General features: G+C 44.0%; 1 protein-coding gene across 7 annotated transcripts in view; it reads right to left on the bottom strand.

Moving 5' to 3' along the window:
- Positions 1-20,616, bottom strand: part of PDE5A (phosphodiesterase 5A) — a 289,144-nt gene that overhangs the window by 41,939 nt on the left and 226,589 nt on the right. For 3 of the 7 annotated variants that reach the window (XM_082243702.1, XM_082243700.1, XM_082243706.1), the window contains exons 9-12: positions 20,336-20,420; positions 12,017-12,192; positions 3,775-3,825; positions 3,377-3,436 (exon numbers count right to left, since the gene is read on the bottom strand). In XM_082243702.1, the coding sequence (XP_082099828.1) occupies positions 3,377-3,436; positions 3,775-3,825; positions 12,017-12,192; positions 20,336-20,420 (372 nt within the window). The remainder of the gene's footprint in view (positions 1-3,376; positions 3,437-3,774; positions 3,826-12,016; positions 12,193-20,335; positions 20,421-20,616) is intronic. The other 4 variants (XM_082243705.1, XM_082243703.1, XM_082243701.1 and 1 more) reach the window with 3 other exon arrangements.

Genomic DNA, 20,616 nt, shown 5'->3' on the forward strand with positions numbered 1-20,616 from the left:
TGTAAGGATGTACTCTGTGAACTCTGATGTAAGGGGAACTCTGGGGACTCTCGTGTAAGGGGGGACTCTGGTGACCAGAGACCCCCTTACATCAGAGTTCCCCCTTACATCACAGTCTGAAGCATTCCCCCTTACATCAGAGTCTGCAGGGTTTCCCTTTACATTAGGATCTGCAGAGTTCCCATTTAGTGCAGTTCCCCCCTGCAATGTAAAGGGGAACCCTGCAGACTCTGATGTAAGGGGGTGCTCTGGGGACTCTGATGTACCAGGGACCTCTTGGGACTCTGTTGTAAGGGGGAATTTTGGGGACTCTGATGTAAAGGGAAATGCTGCAGACTCTGATATAATGGGGAACACCGGGGCTCTTATGTAGGGGAAAACGCTGGGTACTCTGATGTAAGGGGGGACACTGGGGACTCTGAGGTAAGGCAGGGATTTTGGAGCCCTGATTTTTAGGAAATCCTGGGGACTTTGATATAAGGGGGACTCTGATGTGAACACAGGGCTCACCCTGACTGCTACACTCTTCTTCTGTATGTTGGTGGATTGAAATGTCTCTGTGCTATATAGGGATGTCTCTGCTGGATTTTGCTGTCTTTTTGCTGGATTGGGATGTCTCTTTGCTGGATTAGATTGTCTCTTTGCTGGATGAAGATGTCTCTTTGCTGGATGAAGATGTCTCTTTGCTATATGGGGATGTCTCTTTGCTGGTTTGGGGGGGGGGGGTAGGAAGTAGCTGGTCTCGCCTGGGGCACAAAATGGTCTAGCACTGGCCCTGCTGCTATGTATAGAGGTCAAAGGGTATCCTCACTGAAATGAAAGTGTGAAGAGCCAGTTGTATCATACAAAGATATTGGTAATGGACCCTAGGCATGAGTACACAGTAAGTGGAATAGTGCTAGAAAGAGTTACGGTTATCCATTCTGACACTGCTTTTATAGGAGCATTAGATTAATAATTACTGTTTAAGTGCCGTGGTTGCTTTAGAGTTAAATACCAAAAACATCTAACTGCATGTAAAATCCCATATGGTGTCCTCTATGTGGTTCATGGAGTCCCATTGCTAATTAAGTGCTCATATTTGCCCCAGGGCATTACCAGCTGTCTTTCTGCTATACCTAAAAGCTGTTTTGCTTCATATGCCTTATAAATGCTACATTCAGGAACAGTTAATGAATGTATATGTTTCAATTTACATGCTTTTGTGGAAATTAGGATATTTGCATTATTGTATCCTGGACTGTGTACCTGAGTGCACAGTAAAGGGAACTCTGTTTACTTTTTTTTAAAAGATGCAGGCTTCAGGACTGTCATTCTGATTATGATGTCAGATACCAGAATGTTGCTGAGTCTGACCTGAAGTAGTTATGCATGACAGGAGTTCAGAATTTCTACACTGTGACTGCATGCTTGTTTAAGGGCAGATACTTGATAGGTAGTAAAACCAGAATCAGGATGACTGGCCCACCCCTGCATCCTTATATACATGTCAACAGATCCTATATTTCTATTTTGACAGCTTTACATTAAAGGGTTTGTATAGTGTCCTTTGTACATAATTTGCTTAATTTGGTCCAGGTTAAAAAAATATTTCACATACAGAATATTATAAGCAGGTAAATAGAAAATATTGCATATTAATATATAGTTTTCTATCCAGCCCCTAGGTGGAGCTTTAGGTTTATTTTCACATTTTCCTCTGTCTCCTTTGCTGCTCTATTGTAAAAAGCTTGCAGAAGTGAATGAGACAGATGAATGAATCCTTTATTAGATTACTCTGTTTGTTTGTTTTTTTTATTAGACTGGGACTTACCATTGCATCTGTACACTTAGTGACGGTTCACACTAATACGACTTGTCAGGCAACTTGGTCAGCCTGGCAAGTCATGCACCGTCGCGGTCATTGAGTAGTACAGGACCGGTTCTAATCAGAGCGACACAAGTCGCTCAGACTTAGAAAAAGGGTCCTGTACTACTTCGGGGCGACCTGGAGGCGACTTGCATTGACATTCATTTTATGAAGTCCATGCAAGTCGCGCCGAAGTCGGAGCGACCTAGTGTGAACCAGCACTTACAATAACAAATTAATTATATTATAAACTAGGAGAATTATCATTTTTTTCTTGTACATAAACAACTTAAAACCTTAAGTCAAATGAAGGCTTGCTTCATTAATAAACCAATGCAATGATAAATAGTAATGTGCAAATTGAGCCACCCCCCGGTGACCAGTCATCAATCGGGAGCAGAACATTAAAAGATTATTGCTGATTGATTACTGTGGGTTGGTGTACTTTTTAAATTTTTATTTTTACTGTACACTATCTAACGTCTGGTGTCTGTATGTTCTCCCTTACCTACTCTAGTTCCTTTTCAAAATCCAAAAATATATAGTCTAAAAGCATTCCATCCAATTTGTACTTGAGTGTTGTAGGGGGATTGGGAGGTCATTTTTGGGATATGGACTAATGTGAACAGATTTCTGTAAGCTGCTGTCTTACAGTATATCAGCAATGCACAAGAAATCTAAATAATCAACATTTCACAAAACAACCACTTCTGGGCCGGAAAGGATTTGCCCCTTAATTACCAGCCCATTTTTTGCGATTCAGCAGTGCGTTACTTTAATGGAAAATTGCACGGTCGTGCGACACTGTACCGAAATAAAATCGATGTTCTTTTTTCCCACAAATAGAGATTTCTTTTGGTAGTATTTGATCACCTGTGTGATTTTTATTTTTTTGCGCTATAAACAAAAAAAGACAATTCTGGAAAAAAAAAAATCAACATTTTTCATCATTTTAGTCAATTTGTATTCTGCTACATATTTTTGGTAAAAAAAAAAAAATCGCAATAAGCGATAATAGTAGTTCATTTGATTGCGCACAAGTTATCGCGTCTACAAACTAGGGGAATGATTTATGTCATTTTTATTGTTTTTTTTTTTTATTAGTAGTAAGTACTACGTCGGTTCTCGCAGGAGGGGCTGCCTGCCACAGTAAATCTGTGGTGGGCAGTCCTTAAGTGCCGGTTCACACTGAAGCGGCACGACTTCGGGGGCGACCTGTGAAGTCGCGTGCACCGCGACTTCGGCGCGACTGTGCAAGTCGCTCCAGATCGCACCAAAGTAGTACAGGAACCTTTTTCTAAGTCGGAGCAACTTCGCTCCTATTAGAACGGTTCCCGTACCACACAATGGACCGCGACGGAGCGCAACTTGTCAGGCTGACAAGTCGCATTAGTGTGAATGGACTCTAAGTGGTTAATAACAACTCTTCAAACGATGCAGTAATAATATCATCAGTAACATAATATTAAAACATTTTGCAATGTTTAACAATACATTATTTTGAAAGAGAAAAAAAATGTTTTTTACCGCTGTTACCTGCAGCTCCATGGTTTCCTCTTCAGCAGCAGATGCATGATATGAAAGAATCTGCCATACAAAAAAGTTTGTGTTTTTAAACCAGCACAGCAGAAAATAAGTTAGCCATTGGGCAAATTTACTAAGTAGAGGAGGCTGTTCACTTTGAAAAAGGAACATTCAATTTGCTAAGTGAATAGTCTTTACTTTATAGGTGTGTGTAGCCTACTGCATTAGCTCAAACACACATGCCTTTCTCTGCAGCCTCAGCTACAAAGGACAGTGAATGAAAGGGAAGTGCTCTGTGTTGAGCGGCTTCCTGTTCATTCACAAATTGAAGCATAGTAAACACAGTTTCTATGCTTTAGTTATGAATTGACACAGTGATTGTGCTTTTTTACCGCTGTTACCTGCAGCTCCTTGGTTTCCTCTTCAGCAGCAGATGCATGATATGAAAGAATCTGCCATACAAAAAAGTTTGTGTTTATAAACCAGCACAGCAGAAAACAAGTTAGCCATTGGGCTAATTTACTAAGTAGAGGAGGCTGTTCACTTTGAAAAAGGAACATTCAATTTGCTAAGTGAAAATTCTTTACTTCATAGGTGAGTGTAGCCTACTGCATTAGGGTGTGCACCCCAAAGCTCAAACACACATGCCTTTCTCTGCAGCCTCAGCTACAAAGGACAGTGAATTAATCGGAAGTGCTCTGTGCTGAGCGCTTCCTGTTCATTCACAAACTGAAGCATAGTAAACCCAGCTTACTATGTTTCCGTTATGAATGGACACAGTTAGTGAGTGTGTACATTTAGAAAAGGAAGGTGCTGGTAAATTACATATTTACTAGCCCCTTTCCCCACTCTCTATTATGAAATACCCCCCGCAGCAGCTGGGGGAAGAGGAGAGGAGGGAAGCCAGCAGAACTGCAGAGTTGGGGGGGGGGGCAACACGGGGGGAAGCCCAGGCAGTAGGGGGTTTTGGCACTGGGAGTAGTGATTAAGGTGTGCCCAGGCACACCTGGCACACACCCTGCACATGCCTATGCTTTACCTATATAGTAATTCAGTTCTGTGTTCCTTATTGAACTTGGGATACTATTGTATTGGAGTTTAAAAAGCATTCCTTAGACTGGTCATACACTGTCTCAAACACGTTTAGTGGGTGGCCCCGAAAGCCCCTTTCACCAGTCTGAAAAATTGTTGGCTGAACAGCGGCAGCATCCAATCTGTGTGACATTAGGCACATAAAGGACAATGAGACAAACATCACTTACTCTTTGATCCACCCTGACATGATTTCTGCCATTTTTTTTACAAGACTGACCTCCAGAAATGGCAATTCCTAGCGCATACCTGGTTCATCTTGAAGATGATGGTCATGCCCAGGGTATTACCTATACTTGTTCCAGATGCTCTCTATCCTTATATCTCCAAGGTACCTAAAAGTCCTCTGGGGTGAATTCATCCAATTTATCTGGGCGCATTCATGCCCCTGCATCTCACATGCCTACCTCTCCATGCCAAAGCAATCTGGAGGCATTGCATTCCCTGATCCGATTAAATAATAACAAAAGACCAATTTGGCAAGAGTCATCGCCTGGTGCAGAGACTACGATCACAAATTGTGTTTTTCTTTAGGGTAATATTTTGTTTGTTCTATTTGATTATGTCTATGTTTTTATTAAAAAAATGGAAAACTGAAAATAAAATCTGATTTAAAAAAAAAAAAAGAATTGTGGATCCCCTTAGAGCAATTAACCTACATCATACCACTGTGCTGCCTTACCTGTTACACCAAAAGCACCTTGCATATTTTAAGTGCCACCCTCTTGCGGGCCCTACCCTCCGGTTACTTTCCCTGTTTAATTCTTCTGGCAAGTTTTTTCTTCTGGCCTCATGCCTTACTCCTATTCTAGGGAACCCAGAGTTCCCACCAGGACTTTCTGACCATCGCTTCAAGCAACACCTGTTCCAAAGGATCTTTCACGTACAAGATTTTTTTATGGACACTGGCCTTAAACCCACTCATGCCATTTAGCAGCTGTTTGATCCTCCCCTAGACCTATGGAGACTCCAAGTTTCCTTTAAAGGCTAGACCTCAGAGCCCTGGTCCCATAACATCCTTTGAACATACATGGGTAGACTCTTCTCTGTCTGTCCATGCGGTTTCCACTGCATACAAGTTCCTAACTCTTTCCAGAGAAAGACTTCATCTCTCCCTTTGTTTTGAAGTTGAATGGGACTAAAGCCCCATACACACGTACGGATCGTCGTCATACAAACGTTCGTCTTTTCTCCCCGGGATGTCGGTGTCTGTTGAAAAGTGCAAAGACAGCACAAGGACAGCACAAGAATTTTGTCCGCAGACTTCAGCTGACTGCAGAAGTGATGTCATGTAATGGTTAACTTTCCCTGTGTTTTTTATTTTCTGAGCATGCCCAGTCTTGCAAATCTGCGGTCTGTCGGCTGATTTCTGTACTGACAGGCGAACAATCGTCCGTTCTGGTGTCCGCAGACAAAAATTTTCATGTTTGCAAGAAAGACTCTTGTCCGCGGATTGTGCGCAGACATCTGTCGGAGGCACCATACTAACACGCGTACAATCGGCAGATCTTTCGTCCGCCGACATTTGTATGACGACGATCCGTACGTGTGTACGGGCCTTTACATACCACCTTTTCACCTACTCAAAAGGCAGATATCCTATACTTTGCACAGTATTCCTGCATTGCCAACAGATACCAGGAGTTGAGGTATAAAATCTTGGCCCAATGGAGTCTTTTTAGTGCTTTGCACTGTGTTCTCTTGCATGGCTAATACTTGTTGGAGATGCCTGAAAGCAGAAGGAACTCTCCTTCACATCTTTTAGACATGCCCCAAACTGCAACCTTTTTGGACCACTGTCAGGTTGACCATTAAACAATTGACAGACGTTGACCTAGGTACTGATCCAGACAGATACCTACTTTATTTCTCTCCTTTCCCCAGAAAACACTACAAAAAACCCTTCTCATCCACTTGGTCAATGCTGCCAGGCTTGTATTCCAGCCCTTTGGAAGCGGGAGACTCTTCTTTCTTTAACGCTGTGGTTCTCTATGATTTCCGAAATCCACTGAATGGAAGGCCTCACAGCAGCACTCAAGGGCAGAGAAGAAAACTCTGCCACAGGAGGTTCAACTGGACCTGGTTTACATCTTCTCAGGATTATGAGGCTTTGATGGCAGATGACACATCTGCTACCTTTAACAACCTTTCTCCAATCTCGGGATGCAGTGTTGCTGTGACCCCCCCTCTCTTTTTTTCCCTTTCTCCCTCCTCCCTCTTTCACCCCCCTGTCCTAGTTTGTATGTAGTCTAATGTCTGTAGGTAGACTGAGTTCAGTCTTTGGTGGCACTTTTGACTTCACTGTACTCATGTACTTGGTTTGAACTCTTTATGAACGGTGTACGTCTCATACTTCCCTTATGTGCCTAATGCTTGTTCACGCTCCCATTGTGCTTGGACTCTGTGCTTTGTACTGTTATGTTGTTTCATTTAAAAAAAACTAAAAAAAAAAAGAATTTCCAAAATAAAAAACTGTCACAATAGAAACATTATTAACCTCCTAAACGCAGGAATCTGTGAGTTTTTTTTATTCAGCCCACTGGTTTAATAAAAAAAAAACTCACAGTGCAAACCCTGCTTTACTGACCAGGAATCAGTATGCAAATAAAGACTCTCTGGGTGGAATTTAATAAAGCTCCTGTGCAAATTTTCTGGTGTTATTACTTTTGTTACTGTATTGTGCAAAATTCATGAAGCATTTGCAACATCTTTTCTGGCAGTGACTCATGCACCCAATTCAGGTAAGAGCAGTGGAGTTTTCCTGTGATCCTGAGAATACATGCGTTTATGACCTTGATGAAAATTAAGGTCCACTGAGGGAGGTGAGCACATATATTGCAGTTAAAAAATAAGAAGTTGAGGAAGATTGTGGAAGATTGCAATTATTTTTGACACTGGAAAAGAATATATAACGAGGAAGAAATATTGTTTTTTTTTTTTATCTTTTTGGGCTACAACATTTATATTTTTATAGTTATACAAGGTATGGTAAAAAACACTTTTTGATGTTTAGTAGCATTTAAATCTATTGAATTTAAGTTCTCATGAATTAGGTCACTTTATTATTTTTTGTCACAACGCTGATTATATATTTATATAGAGTTCTAAAATGTGCCACTTTTACATTCTGTCGCATTGAATGCTCCGCTTCTACATTGTGTTACATTGAATGCAACAAACTCAAAAATGGATCTAATTACGACTAACTCTCTTTTGGCGAACAGGGAGAAAAACTGGCATAGACGGATTTTGCTAAAGTGTCTAAAGTTCATTCTAAAAGTTGGGCAGCATGAGCCAAATTCAAGTACAAGTTCTAGACAGGTACATGAATTTGGTGCATTGTTTTCTACTTTTAAAAAGTATGCGGGACACTTTCTTAAGATTTTGTATGGTCATCAAACAGCAACCCACATATTTCTCTCATAGATATACAGTAAGTATACATTTATTTTTACCTTTACCCCAAATGCTAAACTCTAGGTTGTTTGACTTGACATATTAATCCAATGTACTGAGGCTGCATCTACTATGTCCTACATCAAACTCTTGGTTCCAAATCCACCTGCTTTCAGTGAATGCACAGGTGCAGCCTGGAAGTGGACCATAAATACTATCCAGTATTGCACACCTGTCATTTGGACACAAGGAATGCTGGGACTATAGATTCCAGCCAGCACTGGGGCATACAGAAAAAAAAAACTCTTCAAACATTACTTGGTAATAACCCTGCAGATTCTGGGGTTTGACAGTGTAAAGTTTAGATACAAATACATTTATTTTTTATGCATTTTCATGGGGCTTATTAACAAGCATATCAGTATGGCTTAAAGTGATTGTAAAGTCTTGTGTTTTTTTTTTTTTAATAACAAACATGTTATACTTCCCTCCTGTGCAGTTGGTTTTGCACAGAGCAGCTCATATCTTCCTCTTCTTGGGTCCCTCTTCTGTGCTCCTGGTCCTTCCTTCCTGTTGAGTGCCTCCATTGCAAGCAGCTTGCGATGGGGGCACCCGAGCCGAACTGCAGCTCCATGTGTCCATTTAGACATGGAGCTGCCCCCTCCCTCTCCTCATTGGCTAACTGACTTTGATTGACAGCAGCGGGAGCCAATGGCACCGCTGCTGTGTCTTAGCTAATCAGGAGGGAGAGTCCTGCATGGCCGAGGGACTCATGGATAGAGATGGGGCTCAGGTAAGCATTAGGGGGTCCTGTGGCGGTTGCTGCACACAGAAGGCTTTTTATCTTAATGCATAGAATGCATTAAGATAAAAAACCTTCTGACTTTACAACCCCTTTTAATATGAAGCTCATATCTATATCAGAAAAACTCCACTTTTGTTTTAAAGGTGTAGTGATCCAAGAAAGATTTTTAAGGAAATCAGGGACGATCTTCCCTGACATAGCTCTTTACTCTGTCTATTCTGGATAGACGGTATAGCCATGCATGACATACATGGCAAAGTTATGCAAAGTAAAAGTGTTGTAATAAATTTAGTCAAAATAGGTAAAAAAACACTTAATTATAAAATAGTATAAATAACTTCAACTTATACAAGTCATTATTTAGGACTGTTACCACCTCTACTGTGTTGACTGCTGGCCTCTATTTATATCTATGTTGAATGGGGGTCACAGCAGGGCACACTGTTGATCTGCAGTTTACTGCATTTATGATATACCTATCTGGGGACAGGCACACCTTGCTAGTAATGGGTTGAACCCTCTTTTTCCTTCAGAACTGCCTTAATTCTTTGCGGCAAAGATTCAACAAGGTGTTCAAAACATTCCTCAGAGATTTTGGTCCATATTGACATAGTAGGCCATTGTACATTGAACTCATTGTCATGGTCAAGAAAGCAGTGGTGAGATGATTTGAGCTTTGTGCCATGGTGCATTATCCTGCTGGAAGTAGCCATCAGAAGATGGGTACACTGCAGTCATAAAGGGATGGACATGGTCAGCAACAATACTCAGGTAGGTCGTGGCGTTTAACGATGCTCAATTGGTACTAAGGGATCCAAAGTGTGCCAAGAAAATATCCCCCACACCATTACACCACCACCACCAGCTTAAACTGTTGACACAAGGCAGGATGGATCCATGCTTTCATGTTGTTTACGCCAAATTCTGACCCTACCATCTGAATGTCGCAGCTGAAATCATCGCTCATCAGACCAGGCAATGTTTTTACAATCTTCTATTGACCAATTTTAGTGAGCCTGTGCCAATTCCAGCCTCTGTTTCTTGTTCTTAACTGACAGGAGTGCTCTTCTGCTGCTGTAGCCCATCTGCTTAAGGGTTCAATGTGTTGTGCATTCAGAGATGGTATTCTGCATACCTTGGTTGTACTGAGTGGTTATTTGAGTTACTGTTTCTATCATCTAGAATCAGTGTGCTCATTCTTCTCTGACATCAACAAGGCATTTTCCTCCACACATCTTTCGCTCACCGGATATTTTCTCTTTTTCAGACCATTCCCTGTAAACCCTAGAGATGGTTGTGTGGGAAAATCTCAGTAAATCAGCAGTTTTTTAAATACTCAGACCGGCCCGTCTAGCACCAACAACCATGCCATGTTCAAAGTCTTCTTTCTTCCCTATTCTGATGCTTGGTTTGAACTTCAGCAAGTCATCTTCACCACCTCTAGAGGCCTAAATGCATTGCTGCCATGTGATTGGCTGATTAGCAATTTGTGTTACCAAGCAATTGAACAGGTGTTCCTAATAAAGTGACCAGTAAATGTCTTTGTGTAACAAATTAAACATTTAATATGTCACAAAGGATTCCCACTTCATTATAAGTTAGGTACCTTTGCCATGTACTTAATATATTTAATGTATTTTCATGTATTTTTTTCCAGTGATCTCTGATAATAGATCTTACTAGGGGAAGATCAAATGTAGAGGCAGTCATTTTAAGGAGGCTGTAGGGAACACATATATGAGAGTACTGATCTGTAAAGGGGCTGTATTGGCAGATATCTCTAACAGCCTCTTGCAACATATCATAATCTCTGACTGCCTCCTGCAGGTAGTCCCCAATCTCCAATTACATCTGTAACACATCCTCAGTTTTCATCCAGTCACCAGTATGGCATGCTTGCAGTCTCTGACCATATAATGTAGTATTGTATGTCTACAATCTCTGGGAGTTTTTAGCAGGATGACTTCATAATTTGTGCAACCCTTTGCTGATATCAAAGACCACACCTGAGACCCCCTATATCTAATTAAATGGGTTGTAAATTCAGAAGGTTTTTATGTTAATGCATTCTATGCATTAGGATAAAAAGCCTTCTGTGTGCAGCAGCTCCCTTCAACCCCCCTAATACTTACCTGAGCCCATCTCTATCCAGCGATGTCCACAAGTGACTCTCTCTCTCCTGATTGGCTAACACACAGCAGCGGTGCCACTGGCTCCCGCTGCTGTCAATCAAGCAGTTAGCCAATCAGGAGAGGGGGGCGGGGCCGAACGGCAGCTCCGTGTCTGAACGGATACACGGGGCTGCAGCTCGGCTCGGGTGCCCCCATAGCAAGCTGCTTGCTGTAGGGGCACTCAACAGGAGGGAGAGGCCAGGAGCTTCAGTCAGGGACCCAACAAGAGGAGGATGTGGGCTGCTCTGTGAAAAACCACAGCACAGAGGAGGTAAGTATAACATGTTTGTTATTTGAATAGAAAAACAAAACGAGACTTTACAATCACTTTAAGTGGTCAGCACTGCTGTAAGTCAATAATATTAAAAACGTCTTATCTAATTAGCACTTCTGGATCCTTACAATTTCTGTGTATGCCAAACAAAAGGCAGTGGTGTGCTAAGTCCTTTGACTTAGTGCCGGTTCACACTAATACGACTTGTCAGGCGACTTGGTCAGCCTGTCGTGCACCGTCGCGGTCATTGAGTAGTACAGGACCGGTTCTAATAGGAGCGACACAAGTCGCTCCGACTTAGAAAAAGGGTCCTGTACTACTTCGGGGCGACCTGGAGGCGACTTGCATTGACATTCATTTTATGAAGTCCGTGCAAGTCGCGCCGAAGTCGCGCTGCACGCGACTTCACAGGTCGCCCCCTAAGTCGGAGCGACCTAGTGTGAACCGGCACTTAAGGTATTCAATTATATTTTTATTAACTATAGCAAAGTCAGAAAAAAATATATTTTGATGAATCGCTATAGGTTACTGCCTTTTGTCTTTTTTAATAAGCTAAAGTAAAAAAGTGTGTAACAAACTTTGTAAATGTGATAAAACAAATTCCTTGCCATTCCTCTTATGGATTGCGATCCATCCTTTAACACTTCTTTGCAGTGTGACCCGGGTCAAGACATGCATTCTTAAGAAGTTTAATATCAGGAAGTGCAGAATGCATCTTCAGGCGAACACAGATTGGTGTCTGGAATATAAACTTTAGCCAACTTTTTATAGAGCAGTGCCAGAAGATTGAAAATCCTTAAGGAGGGTATCTAAAAGCTTGTGTTTGACAATAGTTATTTATTGCTTGAGCAAAATGTCAGCATTGCATCAGTTTGCCAAGAACAATCCTTTCATTGTGGACTCACCTCTAATGTCACCATCTGTTTGGCCATTGCTCTCTCCACAACTTCATACATCTGGGTGTTCTGGATCCCCAAGCCACAGAAAATCGCAAAGGCTTCCAAAAATTGCTCATCATTTCTGTTGAAGGTCTTGATTTTGCCAGAATTTTCTTCTACCTTGTTTACAAGTTGGCAAACTCCTGTAATGAATGTACCACCAGAGACATTGCTACATTCAAGAACTTTATAACTAAAGGAAAAAGTGACCATGTTTGTGAGTGGAACTGAAAAGTGTCAATTATTTCCTATTAGTTGATTAAACTGGTGTATACACATGCTGTATAATCTGCTCATAATATTAATAATAATAAATAGCACTATGGATGTTTTCAGCTAATGATATATTGATATTGGATAGAGGACAGTAGAAATTGGTTTAAAGACTAAGTCATCCAGAGTTATTAAAGTAAATACGTATTTATATATTACATCTGTGTCCAAAGCTTTTTTTGCTCCCTTTCGGTCAATTTAAAACGAAATGCCTTTTGTTTTATCTGTTTGATATGTGCAAAAAAAAAATAACCATTGATCTTGCCACAAAAGGTTGTGATAACTGATAAAATTCTTTGCTTTCTGACTGTGCTGGTATCAGCATTATTACCAGCAATCACTATAGACTACAACACCCCCCATGCTATGGAAATGGGGAGATGTTCTGTAGTCCTGTCCATGGGTGACAACGCTGCTCCTCCTGTATAGAGTGTCTCAGGAAGTGTGTTACTAGCAAGTCTAACTAATGGAGCCTCCACATCTAAAAGTTGGTAAGCTGCAATGTATTACATTTTTGGGTTACATACACTTTAACACAATAATTCTGGTATGAATGAACCCAAGGCTACACCAGCAAAAAGATATCTTTGCTATATAAGACGTGTACCCACTTGTTAAAACTTACATTATTTGCAGTACACTAAAATTAATTTTATTCTAATGAGATAACTGGTAACAAGCACCTAAAACTCTTAAGCTGGCCATACATGGATCAAAATTCAGCTAGGTCAGCAGGATCCATCGATCGACTTGGGTACAACCAGCCTGTCAAATCTGTTACACACAATTACTGCCGTTGTTCTGTCAGAATACCGCTACTTATCAGATTGTGCAACCGGATGTGACGTACGGAGTAGAACAACTTACTGCGAATGCGCCATGCTTTGCATTCCAATAGGTATCCTAATGTGTCCGTACGTCACTTCCGGTTGCAGAATCTGAGATGGGTAGTGGTATTCTGATAGAACACCGGTAGCCATAGCTGCTAGCAGTATTCATTGTTTTCTGCCTGCCGGAAAGGCTCCCCCGCCAGCAGAACACAACAGCACTGTGGGAGGCCTGTGGAAATTGAGTGATTCCATATATGGGCTGCCTTATGTGGGCCATACATTATACACTTTTCTTTCCTTCCAATTTTCCGCAGCTGCAGCCATCATCCCAGTACCAAAACTTTTAGCCGACAATGAGCTTTATTGTAGAAGTGATCAGAGTGGCTTTACAGGGTGTGGAAGAGGGTCCCGCTCCCGCCTGCTGCCTTTTCCAGGAATCTCCTATGTGATCAAGGAGCCTGGGATTGCCACCGCTTGGTGTCGTTGTGAAGTGAGAGGGGAGGATAGTTCATGGTACCTGCCTCCCCATTGTGATGTGAGAAACAGGAAGCAACGTAGACTTCATCACTACAAGCTGTTACTACCGGCCTGTAAAGCATCTGATCAAACTGATCTTGGTTTGATCAGATGCTTTTGAAAGCAGAGGAGAGAGCTGATGTTTAATAGATGTTGTTCATCCATAGTGATAGATATAAATTTGATTAAAAAAAAAATTTAAATGACAGTATATAAAGAAAGTTTGAAATGAAACAAATAATAACATAAAAAAAAAATAATTTAAAGTGCCCCCAATCCCCCTATGCTAATGCACAAATGTGAATGAATATGTAGGTCCTGCACGCATATGTCAGCAGTGATCGCACCACACGTGTGGTATCGCTGCAAACATCAGAACAATAATTATAGCACCAGACCCCCTGGATTACCTCAAAACTGGTAACCTATAATGGCTTTTAAAATGTCGCCTATAGAGATTTATAGGTACTGTCGTTTTTCGCCTTTCCATGGGTGTACGCAATTTTAAACTGTGGCATTTTGGGTATCTATTTACTTGATGTAACAGCATATTTAATATTTTACCACAAATTGGGTTTATTATATTGTGTTTGTGTGCACTGAAGTTCATTAAAGTGTTTTTTTCTCCTAAAAAGTTGTGTTAAAAATGGCTGCGACATAACATATTTCAACAGCCATCATTTTCATCTCTACTTTCGAAAAATAGATAATGTTTAGGGGTTCTAAGTGATTTTCTAGCAAAAAAAATGTGGATTTTTACATATGTATGAGAAAGTAACAGAATTGGCTCTGTAGTCAATAGTTAAATGTGTTGCATAGGATGATACTGCAGAGTAAGGATGAGCTTGGGTTCAGCTGATATCAAAAAGGTAAGCGAGCAATGTAATTTAGGACAGGAAGTATGTTACTGGCAGAATCACCAAGTAAAAATAAGAGGAACAGAGTTTGAAAAAAGAAAAGCCACCACATTTATGGACTGATAAGCTGCAAAATATGAAATGTTTGTTTTTGGGTTCAGATGTGCACTAATTGCCAGTCTTTAGCCCTAGCCCAAAGGTCCTTGTAGTACTCTTGTCTGTAACTAAAGCTAGTTACACACTATCAGCTTTTTTTTGTTCGACCCAGTAAGCAAACAACTTGAGGAGTTGGAGAGGTGCTCTCTGTACTAACATTGGATAGTTAGTACAGCGAGCTCCTCTCAAGCTCCTCAGTTTTATTTTCATTCAACACGCTGGGTCGAACGAAAAAAAAAATGATAGTTTGTACCTAGTTTTTGTTACAGATAAGAGTATCTCAAGTACAGTATCTCCCTACTGAGCTATTGTGTTCTAAAAGGAACTTATGTTTTTTGGTCATGCCCCTTTGACAGAAGCCAGATGTTCAGATGGCTTCTGTCAGACAGGCTGCTGTACACACCGGCCAATATTAGGCCCGTGTGTATGGGGCTTGCGCTATTATGTGGCAGTTCCTGTAACTCTATCTTGACAAGCTCCTTTTGTGGCGCTCCATTTCATTCCTCTTATTTTTTACACTATATGTTACACTATTCCTATGAATGCTTGTTTTCTCTGTACATTTTGTGCACTGTACATGACTAAGGTTTTACCTTCATACAGTGTGGCTGCCAAAGCCTGCACATATAATGAAAAAGTATAGCCAAAGCTTTTTTGGCTATACTTCTCCTATGGGTCACAGGAGTGCAGTTTGTGCAGAAAAAAACACAGGGATTTTTAGGCTATAGGAGATTTGCATAAGTTGCTGATGGTATACAAAAAATGTCCATAAGGGTAAAACTGAAGAAGTCACGCCCATTGACGTAACGCGTACGGGGGAGGAGCTGTGACGTCACCCGCGACGCTCCGATAGGATCGAGACATCTGAGCACACCGTGCATTATGTTTGTCTGCTGTTCCTCAGGCACTAGGAAAGTGCCATCATTCTGAGTAGGTTTATTTTAACTTTCAATGCCACAATGCCACAAGAATCACCGTGCTGCGTTCCGAGTGTAACCTGCGAAGGAACCTGGACAGCAACTGAATCGGTGGAAACGCGTACATCAGCCTGTACTGATGCCACGGGGCCACTAACGCGTCCGACGCGTCTGCCCGAGGGTCGCGCGTCCTTGCCACGAACCTCTTCACCTTGTAGTTGAGGCGAGACGCGAACAGGTCCACATCTGGAAGACCCCACTTCGCGCACAACATCTGGAAGACAGCCGGGTGGAGAGACCATTCCCCCTGATCCAGGGTCTGGCGACTCAGATAGTCCGCCTGCCAGTTCTCCACTCCCGGAATGTGAACCGCCGTTATCGCCGGGACATGAGTCTCGGCCCAAGACAGAATGTCGGCCACTTCTCGAGCCGCACGGGCACTCCTGGTGCCCCCTTGGTGGTTGATGTAGGCCACCGCCGTGGCATTGTCCGTCTGCACCCGAACCGGGCAGCCCTGCAGCCGGTCCGTCCAGCGATGAAGACAGAGCCTTATCGCACGCAATTCCAGAATGTTGATCGGGAGGGAAGACTCCCCCTCCGACCAGGTCCCCTGGGCGGACAGAACGCCCAGAACACCACCCCAGCCCGACAGGCTGGCATCCGTGGTGATTACCGTCCACGAGATCGGACGAAACGACTTGCCCCCGGACACCAACGGGGACTGGAGCCACCACAGAAGGTTTTCCCTGGTGCGATGACTCAACGAGATCTGAAGATCCAGAGATTGAGGTCGCCCGTCCCACCTGGACAGGATCTCCGCTTGGAGACCCCGCGTGTGAAACTGCGCGAAAGGAATCGCCTCGAAGGCCGAGACCATCAATCCCAGACATCTCATACACGTCCGCAGAGACGAGTGTGGAACGTCCCTGAGGGACCTGACTTCCTCCTGAAGAGTCCTGAGTTTGTCTTCCGGCAGGAAGACCTTCGCCTGCACCGAGTCCAGTATCATTCCCAGATAGGGGAGACGAACCGACGGACTCAGTGTCGACTTTGGAACATTTATCGTCCAACCAAACTCCTGCAGAGTTTGCATTGTGACAGACAGGTCCTCCTCCAGACCCTGTCTGGTCGCAGACCGAACCAGAATGTCGTCCAGATACCCCAGGACAGAAATGCCCTGGGCCCTCAATAATGCCAGAACCGGTGCAAGCACCTTGGTGAAAACCCGCGGAGCCGAGGCGAGACCAAAGGGCAACGCCACGAACTGGTAGTGATCCTCCGCAATGGCAAATCGAAGGTATCTCTGATGACCCTCGAATATGGGGATGTGAAGGTACGCATCCTTCAAATCGATGGAGGCCATGAATTCCCCCGGAACCAGGGCAGCCACCACCGAGCGCAGGGATTCCATGCGGAACTTGCGAACCCGCACAGAGCGGTTCAGAGCCTTCAAGTCCAGAATCGGACGAACCTTGCCCTCCTTCCTGGGCACGGTGAACAGATTGGAATAAAACCCCCGAAATCTGTCCCGATGAGGCACCGGAACCACCACTCCCTGAGCCCTCAGGTCCCGCACCGCCAGGTGCAGATCCCGCAGGCGCTCTGGAGACAGTTGAAGATTTGAGGGAAAAAATCTGCTCTCCGGCCGAGAGAGAAACTCGATCTTGTAACCAGATCGAACGATTTCCAGAACCCATCTGTCCCGCACACGGGCCAACCAGGGCTGAAGAAAACCGAGCAAGCGTCCCCCCACCCCAAAACTGGGTGAGGGCGCCCCTTCAGGCCGAACTGTTATGGGCTGCAGGTCCGGATTGGCCGGACTTCTGTTTCCCAGACCAGGGCTTCTTCTGAGAGCCTTGGCCTTTGAACGGTTTGCCCTTGTAGTGCGGCCGAAAGGACCCCTGAGGGGGCCGAAAATTTGCATGCTTCTTCCCAGAAGCCCCCTTAGCCTTGGGGAAATGGGGCAAGAGAGTGCTCTTACCCCCAGTGATCCCCTTAATCAACACATCCAGGGACTCCCCAAAAAGGCGAGACCCATCATAAGGCAGATTGGCTAAGGTCTTACGTGAAGATTGGTCCACCGACCAACATTTCAACCAAACCAGGCGGCGAGACAACACCGCCACGCTGTGCACACGTGCAGCCAACGGAATCAGGTCCAGGTCCGCATCACACAGATACATGACACCCTGGTGGATCTGATCCACCATATCCAGGGTCGCCCCCGAGGCCGAATCGGCCACTAGGACGCGCCTAAGCATCTGCGTCCAACTTGCGATCGCCTGGGCCGCCATGAGAGAAGCAAACAGAGCCTTAAGCATAGAACCCGTAACAGAATAAGTATGACGGGCAAGAGACTCCAGTCTCCTATCCGTGGCATCACGGAAAACAGGGGAACCCTCTGCAGGAATCGCAGTGGCTTTGTTCAAAACCGCAATTGCATGATCCACTGGCGGAGGCACACACCACCGTTCGTCAGTGGCAGGCGAGAAAGGATAATGCAGCTTGAATTTACTTGGTACCGCAAAAGGCTTGCGCAGATCGCGCCATTGATCCTTAACAGCGCGCTGAAAATCAGCATTGCAGGGAAAAACCTGCGGCGTCCTGCGTTTTCTCTGCGTCCCATAAGCCGCCAAGGCAGCGGGGGGACACACTTCGTCCTGCAAACGTAGCGTCTGCTTAATGGAAGCAATCAACTCATCCATGATTGCAAGCTCTTCAGGCGAGCCAGGGGGAGAATTATCAACCCCCTCAACTTCAGCCTCTACCTCAGACCCCACTAGATCAAGAGAGGAGCGGGACCCCGATAAGGAGGTCCCTGCCAGAACAGCCCCATCACCTTCACCCTCAGAATCAGAGGACAGAGCAACTCTGGGCCGTTTAGTAGATTGAGCAGCCACCAGCATTTGCACCTGGGCAGCAAGGCCAGCCACAATAGTGGCTAAATCCCCCCCTGGGGGGGAAACAGCGGTCCCCTGGCTTTCCACCAATACTGTAGGAAACTTGCCCTCCTGAGAATCCATTGCCCCTGTAATGCCAGACAACCAAGGGTTAACTGCCCCCTTTCAGCAAGCGCGGCAAGCGCAGCCCACCGCACCACACTCAGGCACAATGAGACCCCCACAGGGAATATACAAACTGAGTACAGGCAATGGATAACAAGAACAGAAGGATAAAACCTGAGGAGACCCCGCTGCTGCTGCTGCCTCGATCGGTGTTCCTGGAAAGAGGAAGTGATGCTGCCAGGGCGCTCTATGTAAGCCTATGGAGGCTACAAGAAAATGGCCGCCGTGCATGTAAACCATGCGGCCGGAGCGGGCGCCGGTAAAATGGCATCGTTTGGCGCCGAAAACGCCGCTCCACAGTGCATAAAAAACACACACATTACATCCCAATATAAGGATACATGTTAGATCGCCGCAGCGATCGCTGTATATGCCCAAACATGCCAAGAAAAAACATGCCCCACAGCACACAGCTCCTCACACTGCCCAGCCTGACACACACAGTGTCATACAGCTCCCCCCCCCCTTGCAGCCCACAGCATGCAGCCGAGAGATAGGGAGACAAGCAGTGTGATTAAAGGCAGGTTACACAGTCCCAGACTGAGACCCCCCCAGACAGACAGGTCCCCACATAAATACACTTACCTCACATGGCGTGGGGAACCCGCACAGGCGAACAAGCCGCTGCACATGAGGCAGGGAGAGTCGCAATTCAAGACGCACACAATGGAGGTTAAGAAACCGCACAGCGTCCGGTGAGGTAGCCACCTCACCAATTATCCCTGCACCGAACAGGGATGGGTCGTTCACTGTGCCAGGAGCGTTACCTGGCTGAACGCTCGATGGCAGACTGGGAAGCCACTGACCCACGACCTGCGACCAGGGGGATCAGCCCGAGACCCAGTCCGCATGATCCTCTTCGTCCGAAGAACTAACAAATGCTGACAAAAATAACAGCTAAGTAAAGGTAGAGAGAAAACTCAAACAAAATATTAAAAAGAAGAAAGAGTCTGGGACAGAAAGTCCCAGCACAGAGAGAGCCAGCCACTCCTGACAAGCTAGACATTAAAACTGAGATATGGTTGCAGGAAGTAGGAGGGTATTGACTGAGGGGACCACCCCTTGAGGGTGGGATATGTTAAAGCTTTATTGTTAACATATTCTGTTGCCTAGCTACTCCTTCGGAGCAAAGTCTAATACCCCATATGTGACGAATATGAAGAGGCGGCGACTGTCGGAGGACGTAAGAGAAATGTTGTCTTTTGTTTCCAATTTTTATTGTAAAAATAAATGCTTGGACTTCCATATTTAAAATAAAAGCATAAAAGAAAGATGTGTAAAACTCAGACACTTAAACTATCTCTACATTTGTCTCCAATTATAACCATACACTTCTTTCTTTCTACTTTTAGATCATTAATATGGGGGCTACCATTGCTAAAACCTTTTTATGAAAATGTGAATTCCCTGGCTGACTTTAATACTTGCTCCATGTTTGATTGGCCATCCAGCCCCCCCAAAAAGTGCATTGTGTGCAGAAGTAGTGTCACGTACTCCCCCGTGCCTTATGGTACTGGGATTTTAAACAAGGTTGCAACAGGGACTGGTGTGATGGGTAATACCAACAATTGCATGTTTCAGAACTAAAAGAATTTTTTTTTTTTTATGTATGGTTGCTTTTGCTTTAAATCTCTTTCAAGTTTGGCATAAAATGTAGGAATGTAATAAATACCTATAACTTTATTCTTCTTTCCATTCTTAATAGGCGTGCATAGTAGACTCTGAATGTTCTTGCTGTTATTTTCTTCATTTTCGTTCTGTCAACAAAATGGAAATGCCATGTTACAGGCTGCATTCCAGCTACATTCTCCATCCTCACACAAAAACGTTTCCAGTAAAAGACAACTAACACAGCCAGTAGTAACCCACTCATCCAGAATAATGCACAAACACAGTACAATGTAGCACTGTTTCCTGTCTTGGCAATTACAGCGTACACTTATTCAGACTTAG

The sequence above is a fragment of the Pelophylax lessonae genome, assembly GCF_965119305.1.
Source record: "Pelophylax lessonae genome assembly, chromosome: 1".
Classification (NCBI taxonomy): Eukaryota; Metazoa; Chordata; class Amphibia; order Anura; family Ranidae; genus Pelophylax; species Pelophylax lessonae.